This window comes from Eulemur rufifrons, chromosome 7 (assembly GCF_041146395.1).
Source record: "Eulemur rufifrons isolate Redbay chromosome 7, OSU_ERuf_1, whole genome shotgun sequence".
NCBI lineage: Eukaryota > Metazoa > Chordata > Mammalia > Primates > Lemuridae > Eulemur > Eulemur rufifrons.
Window position 1 is genome coordinate 114,691,438 of NC_090989.1, and position 14,695 is coordinate 114,706,132.

Sequence of the window (14,695 nt, forward strand, 5' to 3'; positions counted from 1 at the left end):
GCCTACCTCCTCAGCTTTATTTATCACTATCTCACAAACCCTTTAGGCTTCAGCTAAAATCAGACTCCTTGCTTTTTTCACAATTAAAATTATTAGTCCCTCTGCTTAGAATGTCTTTCACTAAATTCTCTGCCAGGAAGATTTCTATTCATTCTTTAAGACCTAATTCTGATTTTCCCCATTGGCAGCCTTTCCTGACTGCTGCTTTCTTCCATTTTCCTATATCTTCAGGTAGATTTAGGGAAGTCCCCTCTCTATTCTCTGTAATATCCATGTATATTCCTCTGTTATAGCACTTAGCACAATATGTTGTTATTTTATGTAGTCTGTTTCCTCACGTTTATGAACTTTTTTAAGCCACAGATTTTGATTTATTCATTATTGTTATCCCCAATCATCTATATATATCTTCAGTTCCCCACACTTTAATTATAGTCCTCTCTCTCCATATCCATGGGGGGACTGGTTCCAGGACTTCTCCCAGATACCAAAATCCGTGGATGGTCAAGTCTCTTATATAAAATGGTATGGTATACGCATATAGCCTACACACATTCTCCCATATACTTTAAATCATCTCTAGATTACTTATAATAACAGCTAATACAGTGTAAATGCTATATAAATAGTTGTTACACTGTATTGTTTATTTGTATTATTTATTGTATTGTCTTTTATTTTTTTATTCCTAATATTTTTGATCCACTGTTAGTTAAATCCATGATGTAGAACCTGTGAATATGAAGGGCTGACTGTAATTGTAAAATGAATGAGTAAATGAATGCATGAATGTAAGAAGAGTTCAAGTTAAAAGGCTTATTTTTGCCTTTTTTCTTTTAGGGTGATGTTCACCAGGCACTAATTGTTCTTCAAAAAGGTGTTGAATTATGTTTTCCTGAAAATAAAACCCCAACTGAGAGTAAGAACATGTTAATCCATGGTCGAGCTATGCTATTGGTGGGCCGATTTATGGAAGAAACAGCTAACTTTGAAAGCAATGCAGTTATGAAAAAATATAAGGCAAGTATATGTATAATGCAATTTCAGTTAACTCAGTGAATCTTTTTTGGTTTTGTAACTGGATGATTTGAAGTCCATATTGAAGATCACATGTAGAAACATTTTTTGACCTTGTAGTGAAACTTCATAAGTATATGGAATTCCACAAAATAAATATACTCATGAAACCACCACACAGGTCAAGTAGAGTATTATTAGAACTCCACAAACCGCCACCCCTTCACCCCAGTAATCGCTTATTCTCACCTTCCCAAAGTTAACTACATCCTAGCCTGAAAATTTTTGAGCAAAAATAGTATGTAACTTCCTTAGTAGGTATTAGGCTTTATATAGATGGTGTTATAAGAGATATACCTCTCAATAATCCATGAGTCAGTGAAAAAGTTGCAACGGAAATTTAAAATTAGTTTGAACTGAATGATAATAAAAATATGATATATCAAAACCTGTGGGATGCAGCTAAAGCCATTCTTAAAAGGAATTTAAAATTTTATTTGCATATATTAGAAGAAAACAAAAGCTCAAAATTAATGAACTAAGTATCCATCTCAAGAAATTAGAAAAGGAACTGAGAAAGAGGAATTAAAAAGAAAAAACAGAAGAAAGGAAAAAATAAAGCTAAGGGAGGTGGCTAGAATATGTGAGGCAGACTGAGAGAAAGCAGTTAAACAGAGGAGTTCCTATCTGCATAGGAATTCTCTGAATCATTGCCAGAATACCAAGCTGCACATGAATAACTCAAAATTCTATGAGGCCAGGCTAGGAATAACTGCTAGGGAAAGAACAAACATGGGAAAACTATAAGAACAATTTCTAGAGCTCATACAAGTTTGAGAATCATTCAAATCACAGGAGAGTCATTCAATCCAGGAGCCAAATGGAGAGGCCTCACTGCATACGTAGAGCATTCTGTAGAGACTCTAAAAGGGCCCCCCCTTAGAAGTGGGACTAAATTAGCCCTAGCCTAAAAGCTTACTCTACATCTTCACTAGAAGAGCGTTAAAACAAGCTTTAAAAGGATTATGCTGATTTTCAAGTAATCTTACTATCTACCAGATCAATGTTTAACACTCTTTAAAGGAATACAACAAAATCTAAAACTTGACAACATAAAATTACCTATGTCTGGCATCTAATAAAGAAAACTTATTATATGTATGTGAGCCATAGACAGGAGGAAACTCAACCAATAGAAATAGTTCTAGAAATGACAGAAATGATGAAATTAACAGATAAGGATTTTAAAGCAGCTATTGTAAATATGTTCCATAAGCTTAAGAACATAGACAAAAGCAAGAGCACAATGAGGAGAGAAATTGAAGATATAAGAAAGACCTAAATGGGACAAAGAGCCAAATCAAGTGACCCAGACAACACTAATCTTTAGATCCAGGAAGTGTTGAATTCTGAGTAAGATAAATAATAGGAACCCAGCCCCTGTTCCTTTGCTTACAAGAAGATGCCACGCCACCTAAGAAACTAACCTTTCTTTGCATAAAAAATAATATTATACTAAAGAGCAGTGATAATGAGGCAGTTCCTGAAGCCATACTTTATAAGTTTCACCTTCTCAGTTAGAGAGATCTCCTGAAATTATTCCAGTCTGTAAGGCACACCAACTTCTGAGGCCCACAGAAACTCACTATTACTTAACAGCAAAATTTGATAGCAGACATTACAGATATCCTATCTCTGCCTGGGTACTAAAGCCTGGGATGTGGGGAAGAGAGAGAGAGTGAGATGCTCTAAGGATACCAGATTCTGATTAGTTTGGGTATATCCCTAATTTCCTGTCATAAAGGCTTGAGTTGCCTCTTCTCTTCTGCCTGTTGCCTGTACATGAAATAGACAAAAGTGCTCAGAAAAAGGAGAGAGACTTACCATTGTAGAATGATGTGGAGATCAGAGGGGCCACATACTGTATGATCCTATTTATGTGAAATGGCCAGAATAGGCAAATCCATAGAGACAGAGGTAAATTAATGGGTGCAAGAGGCTGGGGGTTGAAGATGGGAAGCCATTGCTAATTGATACAGTTCCTTTTTGGAGTGATGAAAATGTTGTAGAATTAGATAGTGATGATGGTTGTATAGCTGTGACTATACTAAAAACCACTGTGAAAGTGTGAACTTTATAGTATGTGAATTATATCTCAATAAAGCCGTTATTTTAAAATATTACCCAAATGGAATTCTTCATATGAAAAATATAATATCTGAAATGAAAAATACCTAGTATTGTAGTAACTGGAACTCTCATTATTGCTGTGGGAATGTAGATAATTAATATACACCTACCATGTGATTTAGCCATTCCATTCCTAGGTATTTAATCCAAGAGAAATAAAATGGGATTGACAGCAAATTAGATATTGCCAAAGTAAAGATCAGTGAAATCGAAGACAGCAATAGAAACTCTCAAAATGAAGCATGGAGAAGAAAAAGAGCCTGAAAAAAGAAAAAACAAAAACAATAGAGCCTTAGTGGCCTGTGGGATAATATCAAGAAGTCTAATAATATACATATTTAACACATTGACTGCCACACTAGAAAAAAAAATTTTTTCCCTGGGGTCACAGTGTTTTATTAAAACAAAGTGATCCGTTCTAATTTGTTATTTTTTATTGTTTTCTGTGCGTGAGTTATATGCAATGAAAGTATCAGTAATTAAACAACTTACTGCAAAGATAACTTGAAGGTTACTAGACTTCACTTTTGAATTCTGCCAAATATTTAAAAGAGAAATAATAGTAATCTTTTTCAGACTCTTTTCACAGAGAATAGGAAAAGAGAAAACACTAACTAATTTGTATTAGACATTAGCCTAGTCGTGATACCAAAACTTAACAAGAACATTCCAAGAAAAGGAAATTATAGTCCAGTCTCACTCAGGTACATAGATTCAGCAATCCTAACCAAAATAGTTTGATTAAGTTTATTCCCAGTACAAGGTTGGTTTGTTGGATGAAAACCAATTAGTGTAATTTACCACATGAGCAGAAATAAGGAGACAAATTGTTTCAATAAGTACACAGAAGGCATTTGATAAAATTTAGCATCCATTCATGATTAAAAACTCTTAGCAAATTTGGAAGAAAAGAGAAAGTTATTTGTTAGGTAGAGGGTATCTACAAAAGCCTACAGCTTCTTACGAAACAGCAAAATGTTGATAGCTTTAATATCACCAATTCTGTTAAATACTTACGGGAGATTGTAGCCAGGGTAATAAGTAAAGAAAAGGGAGTGAAAGATATAAAGATCAGGAAAAAATATATAAAGCATTTCATAATTGCAGATGATATGATTATGTATGTAGAAAATTCAAAAGTTATAAATAAGTAACAGTGTTGAGTGAGTTCAACAAGATTGCTTTTACAATATAATATATAAAATCAATTTTATTTTTATATACCAGGAAGAAAGTAATTTAAAATATACCATTTACAAGCAACTGATGCTTGAACCAGTTTGATATATGTGTGAGGAAAAAAATAATATTTGACCTCTGCCTCATACCATAGACAAAATTGCTACAAAGTGGACTATAGATTTAAACTGAAAAGCTAAAATTATGAACTTCTGGATGAAAAAACAGAAGAAAATCTTTACAACCTTAGTGTTGGCCAGGGTTTCTTTTTTTTTTTTTTTTTTGAAACAGAGTCTCACTCTGTTGCCCAGGCTAGAGTGAGTGCCATGGCATCAGCCTAGCTCACAGCAACCTCAAACTCCTGAGCTCAAGCGATCCTCCTGTCTCAGCCTCCCGAGTAGCTGAGACTACAGGCATGCACCACCATGCCCGGCTAATTTTTTCTATATATATTTTTAGCTGTCCATATAATTTCTTTCTATTTTTAGTAGAGATGGGGTCTCGCTCTTGCTCAGGCTGGTCTCGAACTCCTGAGCTCAAACGATCCGCCCACCTCGGCCTCCCAGAGTGCTAGGATTACAGGCGTGAGCCACCGCGCCCGGCCAGCCAGGGTTTCTTAAGTCACTAAAAGCATTAACCATAACAGAAAAACTGATAAATTGGATTTCCATCAAAGTTAAAGCCTACTCCAGAAAAGACACTGTTAAGAAAATGAAAAACTAAGCCACCAAAGACTGAGAGAAAATTCCTACAATACATATCTGACAGAGAATTTGTATCCAAATGATAACTCTAAAACTTAATAAGACAAACAGCTCAATTTAAAGATCTATAAAAGTCTTGAATAGACATTTCATAAAAAATACATACAAATGGCCAAAAAACAAATAGAAAGATGTTAACATCATTAGTCACCAAGAAGATACAAACTAAAACCATAATGCGATAAGAATTCACACATTAGAATGGCTACAGTCTAAAAGACTAGCAATATCTATTATTACAATAAATGGACCTGGCGGGAATATGAAAAATTAGCATACACCTACCATATTTCATTCCATTTCTAGGTGTTTATTCAAGAGAAATAATTACATGTCCACAAAAAGACTCGCACACAAATATTTATAGCAGCTTTATTCACAAGAACTAGAAATAGCCTAGTTGCCCATCACAGAAGACTAGATAAGGGAATACTACTCTGTAATAAGAAGAAATGAACTACGAGTACATGCTACAAGGTATATTAATGTCACAGAAATGCCAAGTGGAAGAAGAGGGACATAACAGAGCATATAGTGGTATGAACAGGTAAAACTACATGTGAAGAAATCATATCAGTCATTACCTGAGTACTCAGTAGGAAATTGGTGGCAAAGCTATGTACACACAGTAACTTTCAGGGAAGTTAGAAATGTTCAATATCTTGACTGGAGTGATGGTTCCATGGGTATATATGTGTGTTAAAATCCATCAGTGTATACACTTAATATGTAAATTTTATTGTATAAAAATTATGTCTTTAAAAAGTTGATTTAAAATTTTTAATGATACCATTTAGAATAGCAACAAAAACATGAAATACCTAGAATTCAGTTGCACCAAACACCTCTCCAAAAAATAAAAAATAAAAAAACTAAAACATTGAGTGAAGTAAAAAAAAAAGGCCTAAATAAATCAGAAGTTATGGGATATGCATGGATGCAAAGACTCAATAATAGAAAGACATTATTTTTCCACAAATTGACATAGAGGTTTAATGCAGTCCTCATCAAATGCTAACAGGTAATTGACAATTAGAATTTAAAATTTACGCAAAAATGAAAAGGGTAAGAATAACCAAGGCATATTTTTTTCTCTGTCATTTTATTTTTTAAATTTAATTTATTTTATTTTTTTAGAGACAGGGTCTCTCTTTTGCCCAGACTGGAGTACAGGGGCATGATAGCTTGCTGCAACCTCAAATTCCTGGGCTCAAGAGATCCTCCCACCTCAGCTTCCTGAGTACCTTGGACTGTAGGTGCGAGCTATCACACCTGGCTAATTAAAAAAAAATTTTTTATAGAGACGGGGTCTTGCTATGTCACCTAGGCTGGTTTTGAACTCCTAGCCTCAAGCTGATCTTCCTGCCTTGGCCTCCCAAAGTGCTGGATTACATGCAAAAGCCACTATGCCTGCCCATTTTTTAAATTTTTATTTTAAAATAATCTTAGGCTTAAAAAAATTTATAAAAATTCTGTACAGAATTCCCATATCTCCTTTCTTATGTTTCCCCTAATTTTGATATTATACAACTGTAGTACGATGATTACAACTAGGAAATTAACATTGATAATAAATACTGTTAACTAAATACTTTATTCACATTTTACCACTTTTCTCAGTAATGTCCTTTTTCTGTCTAGAATCTAGTCCAGGATCTCATATAGCATTAGTTGTCACGTCTCCTTATTCTGCTCCAATCTATCCAAAACACTCTTACTATATCGTATGAGTTAGGGTGCAGACAGAAAATAGATGGCACAATCCAAAGAGGTAATTGAAGAGAGTTTAATGGAAAACTAGATTAAGAGAAACCAACAAAGGATGGTGAAACTAATCTATGACTAGTAACAGCAGGGAGCCATTGGCATTTCTAGACCTGAAGAAGCAAGAGGGGAGGGTATTTACTGGGATCTGTAAAGAGAGCTATATTTGTAGGAAAAGGCCATTGGACCAGAACTTGACCTTAGGGAACAAAACACAACTATGGTCAACTGCAGCCCAGCAGGGAGGAAAACAGGGGATAACCTCACTCTCCTCTAGTCCTCTAATTTATTGCTGCCTTCCATTGCTTGAACCTGACAGGAAGCCAGAGGGCAAATAGGCCCATTGATTTAAATCATCAATGTCAATCTTCTGGGGCACTGAGCAGGGTGGAAAAGGCTAAAAGATGGCAAGTATATCTGGAGGGGCAAGCTGAGAATAACCAGTATACATATCAAGACTTATTGTAAAGGTAGAGTAATTTATGTGGTGGTATATTCATGTAAGGTCAGACAGATAAACCAATAGAACAGAACAGAGAGTCCAGACAAGTTCCAGATGATATCGTAGGATAGTGAAAGATAGTCTTTTCAATAAATGGTGTTGTGTTATTTGTATATCTTGTAGGAAGAAAATCAAATTTGATCCCTTTTTTATAACATAAACAAAACTAAACTTGAGGTAGATTGTTGATCTAGGTTAGGACTTCTTAAACAGAACAAAAACACTAACCATAAAGAAACAATAACTTCTGTTCATCAGAAGATACAATTGTGAGTTAGAGGCAAGTTACAGATTAGAAGATACTTGCAACACATATAAATGATACTCTTCTAATCTGGCTCATATCCAGAATATAATATGACCCAACATGTCATCATAGGATATAAGCATAACATCATTATTTGTAAATTCTATACTGGAAGTAACTTAAATGTCAATCAGTTATAGAATGAATAAATAAATAGTAGCATATTCTTATAATGGAATCCTATAAAGCAAACCAACTTTGATTTATTTCACAAATATGTTTAATGAAAGAGGCCAGATATAAAATAATACATGTAGTATTATTCTATTTATGAAAAATTCAAAAACAGGCAAAATGAAGCTATTGTATTAGAAATCAGGATAGTGGTTATTTTGGGGGAAAAAGAAAGTAGTAGTGATTTGGAAGATGAATGATAGGGCTCATGTTTCTGGAGTTCTTGTATGGAGAGGGTCAGTTTGTGATAACTGATCAAGCTGTACACATAAGATTTGTGTATGTTTCTATATGTGAGTTTTACTTTTCAAAATAAAATTTTAAAATCTTAACTATTAATAAAAAGGGAGAGAAAGAAAAGGAAGAAAAGATGGAGAGAGGGAAGGAGGGAAAAAGGCAGGCAAGAAGGCAGAAAGGAAAGACCAGATTGAATAATGTATTTTTTTCTGCATGGGAGAAGCTCGCTGGCAGCCTTGTCCCTGTGTGGCTGGTTGGGTACATGAACCAAGCATCTGTTCCACGCATCTAATCATGTCATTCTCTCCTCTATTCCTGGCAGGTTTATGTCTGTAGGGTCTCAAGATTAGAATCAGTGGAAACTCAAGGTCTCATTTAATGTTCCTGATCTAAACAATGTTCTTAAACTTGCTTGGATTAGGAGTGGAATTTCATTTAAAAAAAATTTTTTTTTGTCAGTCATTTTGTCATGTATTTCCCATCACATTTCAAATAACATTAAAAATTAATCAGCCACACAAATATTTGAAGGGCAGGAACAGCAAGAGGAAATGACAGAGTAACTGAGTGAGAGTGACCAGAAAGATAGGAGGAAGCTTGAAAGATTGTGGCTTCACAAATCCAAGGGAGGAAAGCATTTAAAAAAAGTGCCTTGGACAACAGAAACAGTTGCTGAAATGAGATGAGAATTGGAAAGTATCTTTTGGATTTAAGGAGCTACTGTAATGGAGTGGTGAAGACTGAAGCTGAAAAGAAATATTAATAGTTTGAGGCTAGTTGCAGTGGCCCACACCTGTAGTCCCAGCACTTTGGGAGGCCAAGGCAGGAGGATCACTTGAGGCCAGGAGTTTGAGACCATCCTGGGCAGCATAGTGTGACCCCATTACTACAAAAGATTTTTTTTTTTAAATTAGCCAGTCGTGTTGGCGCTTGCCTGTAGTCCCTGCTACTTAGGAGGCTGAGGCCAGAGGATTGTCTTAGCCCAGGAATTGAAGGCTGCAGTGAGCTCTGATCGCGCCACTACACTCTAGCCTGGGTGATAGACTCCGTCTCTTTAAAAAGAAAAAGAAAAGAAAAAAACAGTTTGAGGAATGAATGTGAGGTAGCAAATTCTTTTTAGAAGCCTAATTATGAAGGAGTTGAGAAAGAGTACAATAACTGTTACGGAGGGAGCTCGTACTGCAGGCTGAGAAAAAATTCTCGACTCAAATATTAAGATAGGTTTTGAAGCAGATTTACCTTACTTCCCAAGGGAGGAAAGGGCACAGCATGAAAGGAAGAAGAAATGCCGGCCCAAGGATGAGTAGCTTGTGCTTTTATTGGGATGGTAGAATAGTTATTGTTGTAAAATGATAATGGGAGGCAGTTTATTTTCTTCTCTGCTAGGCTGGCTTTATCGGACTTCTTGGAATGTGGTCAGGTGGATGTGGAAGAGGGTTACTTGCCCTTTCTGTCACTCAATACTTTTCAAATGCTGTAAAATAAACTCTTAAAGACAATAAGTTAAGCCACAGGTGGTTAAACAAACAAGGGGGCAGTGATTTTTTTTTTTTCCTCCTTTTTTTATGTTCAATGGTTTACTAATAATGCTGTCCTTTCAATAACTTGTGAGAGATCTTGGAGAAAAATAAGATACTTGATTTTTATCTTACCATAATCTTTATGCTTCTTAAAGTCCTACCCTCTTCAGAGATTTGGCATTACTTCTACCTTCATTGAGGTTTTTTTAAAATGCCCTTCACAAATATACATGTATATGTACACACACATATATAAAATAATCCATCTGGAAATTATTTTGATGTATCTTATAAAATAGTAATATAAATGGAGTTTTCTTCTTCTAAACAGCTAATTATTTAGCTATTTTCCTGCTGCCCAATAGATAACCCACAAGAACCAACCAGACATCCTGAGAAAACCTTTCTAAGGTAGCTATTCCTTATCCACATCAAAGAGTGAGTCTGCTTTTGACTTTACTCTGCCTAGGTGTGGGTCTCATACTTTTGATTCCTAATCACCTATTCATACTTTACTTCCCAGCATAGTGTGGGATTTTCTTAGGTGAATATCCTGTGGTCTCTTTTACAGGATGTGACCATATTCCTGCCAGAGTGGGAAGACGGACATTTTTACCTTGCCAAGTACTATGACAAATTGATGCCCATGGTCACAGACAATAAAATGGAAAAACAGGGTGATCTCATCCGGTATATAGTTCTTCATTTTGGAAGGTAAAGTGTGAGAATTGCATGTTTGAAGATTAAATATGTCAGGATAACTGTTAATATTGAATTGTTATCACTTATCTTAGCATATTCTAGATATTTTCTACTTATCATTGATTCAATCTATCACTTTACATGACATGTAAATTTTTTCTTTATGTAACTTTTTTCACTTGAAAAATAACTTTTTTAATTAAAAAAGTAATATATGCATATATTTTTAAAAATTCTACAGCACCAAGAATATACAATGAAAATTAAGTATCCTTCCAGAAGGCCCTAAATCTAATATATTTCTTACAGTGAAATATTTCCTTCTAGCCCATTCCAATAAGAAGTAATATACATGAAATGATTTTGACATGAGACTTGTGGAAAGAGCTTATTCTTAAACTAGATAACAGGTGAAATATAACTTTTAATTTCATTTCAGTATATTATAGTCAAATAGTATATTGTCTCACGCCTACTGTTTCTATTTTGACAAATTATTAATTCCTAAAAAATAGCATTCCATACATTCTCCTTATCATACTCATGTACCATTGCTTTACATTGAAGGGTATCTTACTTCAGAGCAATGAATCTATTAAAATTGTTTATTATCAGGTACTATGACATCTCAGGTAAATATCTTCAGGAATTAAAGCAATAGTTTCCATTTATAAGTGGTGTTAGGATAACACGATTTATCTAAGCTTTTCTTCCCAAAATGAAGCTTAAGTTTTATAAAATCCAGACCTAATTTTATTAATGATTGTTTATGGCTTGTATTGAGGAAGAATATCTGACCTATTGGCATTTTGAAATGGAAGCACAAGCAGAAGACGATTATTAAATGCATTTTTTCTTTTCTACAATGAGTAATAGTTTCTTTCATTTGCTCTTTAGTCTTAGTATATATCATGTGCCTTAGGATATAGAATTTGTTTAATATATTTCCTCTAAAACAAATAGTTATTTAAAGTTCTCTATATGCATAAAACTGTACTTTTAGAGTGAGTTTCTTAAGAGTACACTTCAAGAAGATAAGGCCATTTTAGCACCTTTTTCTATCCTTAGTAACTAAAATAAAATATTTGCATGCTTAAAGGAGTAAACTTAGCTATTGAGACATACATAGCCCCTGACTGATTGAATAACTGTGTTATTACTGATTAAGTATCAATGTATAAGTATCAATGATTAAGTATAAGTATCAATGTTTGCCCTTAAGAAGCTACAATCCAATTAGAGAGAAAAAATTTAAGTACATAAAACATTTAAATAATGGTACATAACAAGATGTGTGATTAGATATCAAATTAAATGGTGTTATCTATCATGTCATATCTGGTAATGGTATAAATATCTTTCTGATATTAGCCAAATACCAAAAATGAACCAAACAAGTCCAGAAGTCATGGATTTTGGGCAAATCTGACATCAACAGTCAAGCCACTGGCTTTGTGATTTAATAAGTATATCTCTTTCCACTGTATTGCTGCAGAAGTCTGGTAGACCTTATAAAGAAGACACACTAGCAAACTGAATTCAACAGCACATTAAAAAGGTCATTCACCACGATCAAGTGAAATTTATTCTGGGATGCAAGGCTGGTTCAACATATATAAATCTATAAATGTGATACTCCACATTAACAGAATGAAGGACAAAAACCATATGATCATGTCAAATACATACAGTAAAAGCATTTGACAGAATTCAACATCTTTTCATGATAAAAAAAAAACTCTCAAAAAATTAAGTATAGAAAGAATGTACCTCAATACAATAATGGCCGTATGTGACAAACCCACAGCTAACATCATATTTGGTAAAAAGTTCAAAGCTTTTCCTCTAAGATTAGGAACAAGACAAAGATGCCTACTCTTGCCACTTCTGTTCAACATAATACTAGATGTCCTAGGCACATCCTAGATGTCTTAGACAAGAGAAAGAAATACAAGGCATTAATATTGGAAAAGAAGTCAAATTGTCCTATTTGCAGACAGGATGATCTTATATTTTGAAAACCATAACGACTCCAACAAAAAACTCTTAGAACTAATAAATGAATTCAGTAAAGTTGCAGGATATACATACAAAAGTCAGTAGCATTTCGATACACTAATAATGAAGTATCTGGAAATAAATTAAGAAAACAGTCCCATTTACGATAACTACAAAAAATGAAATACTTATGAATAAATTTAAGGATATCCTGTATTCTTGGATTGGAAGAATTAATATTATTAAAATGTCCCTACTACCCAAAGTGATCTGTAAATTCAATGTAATTCCTATCAAAATTCCAATGGCTTTTTTCACAGAGGTAGAAAGCAATCCTAAAATCTGTATGGAACCACAAAAACCCCAGATAGTCAAAGCTATTATGAGCAAAAACAACAAAGCTAAAGGTATCACACTACCTGGCTTCAAAATATACTACAATAGCATGCTGCTGGCATAAAAACAGCCACAGAGACAAGTGGAACAGAATTGAGAGCCCAGAAATAAATCCATGCATTTACAGTCAATTGATTTTTATCAGAGGTGCCAAGAACACACAATAGGGAAAAGAGAATAAATGTAGTTGGGACAACTGGATATCCATATGCAGAAGAATGAAATTAGACATTTATCTCACACCACATACAAAAATCAACTCAAAATGAATTTAAAAATTAAGTGTAAGACCTGAAGTTGTAAAACTACTAGAAGAAAACCTAGGAGAAAAGCTTTATGACATCAGTCTGGGCAATGATTTTTTGGACATGAACCAGAAAGCACAGGCAACAAAAGCAAATATAGATAAATGGGATTACATCAAACCAAAAAGCATAGCCAAGGAAATAATCAACAGAGTGAAGAGACAAACTATGGAATGGGAGAAAATATTTGCAAACCATACATCTGATAAGGAATTAATAACCCATGTGTGACAACTCAGTAGTAAGAAAACAAATTACCAATTAAAAAATGGGCAAAGCATCTGTATAGACATTGCACAAAAGACATAAAAATGGCCAACAGAAGTATATAAAAAATGCTCAACATCACTAATCGTCAGAGAAATGCAGATTAAAACCACAATAAGATATCACTTCACACCTGTTAGAATAGCTATTATCAAAAAGACACAAAGATAACAAGTGTTGGAGAGGATTTGGAGAAAAGAGAACCCTTGCACATGGGTGGGAATATAAATTATTAATAGTACAGCCAGTATGGAAAACAATATGGAGGTTCCTCAAATATTAAAAATAGATCCACCATCGCTTCCTGCCTTTTGACTAAGATCAAGTGTAAAATAGATCCACTATATGATCCAACAATGCCACTACTGGGTATATATTCAAAGGAAATTAAATCAGTATGTTGAAGAAATTATCTACACTCCTATGTTCATTGCAGCATTTTTCATAACAGCCAAGCTATGGAATCAACCTAAGTGTCCTTCAGGGGATGAATGGATAAAGAAAATGTGATATATATGTGTATACACACACAGTGGAATACTATTCAGCCTTATAGATGCAAATCTTGTAATTTTTGACAACATGGATGAACCTGGAGGAGATTATTTAAAGTGAAATAAGGCAGGCACAGAAAGACAAATACTGCGTGATCTCACTTTTATGCAGAAACTAAAAATGTGTAACTCAGAAAGGAGGGGGACAGGGTTAAGGAAATGTTGGTCAAAGGATAAAAAATTTCAGTTAGATAGCAGGAATAAGTTGGAGAGATCTATTGTACAACATAATGACTACAGTTAACAACGTATTGTATTCTTGAAAATTGCTAAGAGAATAGATTTTAAGTATTCTCACCACAAAAAAATAAGTACATGATGTAATGCATATGTTAATTAACTTGATTTGGCCATTCCACAATATATACATATTTCAAAACCTGTTGTATACAAGAAGTATATATAATTTTTATTTCTCAATTTAAATAAATAAATAAAGTGCTTTTTAAAAAAACACACAATTGGCTGGGTGGGGCTCATGCTTGTAATCCTAGCACTTTGGGAAGCCAAGACAGGAAGATCGCTTGAGCTCAGGAGTTCAAGACCAGCCTGAGTAAAAGTAAGACCCCATGTCTACAAAAGATAGAAAAATTAGCGAGGCGTAGTGGCACACGCCTATAGTCCCAGCTACCTGGGAAGCTGAGGCAGGAGGAATGCTTGAGCCCAGGAGTTTGAGGTTGCTATGAGCTATGATGATGCCACTGTACTCAAGCCTGGGCGACAGAGTGAGAACCTATCTTAAAAAAAAAAAAAAAAAAAAATTGTTATGTTGTACACTTTAACAAAAAAACACAAAACCTGCTGGCTCTCCTAATTTCT

General features: G+C 34.3%; 1 protein-coding gene across 2 annotated transcripts in view; it reads left to right on the plus strand.

The window, feature by feature from the left end:
* Positions 1-14,695, plus strand: part of ATR (ATR serine/threonine kinase) — a 115,874-nt gene that overhangs the window by 81,423 nt on the left and 19,756 nt on the right. For both annotated transcript variants that reach the window (XM_069473139.1, XM_069473140.1), the window contains 2 exons: positions 841-1,020; positions 10,226-10,368. In XM_069473139.1, the coding sequence (XP_069329240.1) occupies positions 841-1,020; positions 10,226-10,368 (323 nt within the window). The remainder of the gene's footprint in view (positions 1-840; positions 1,021-10,225; positions 10,369-14,695) is intronic.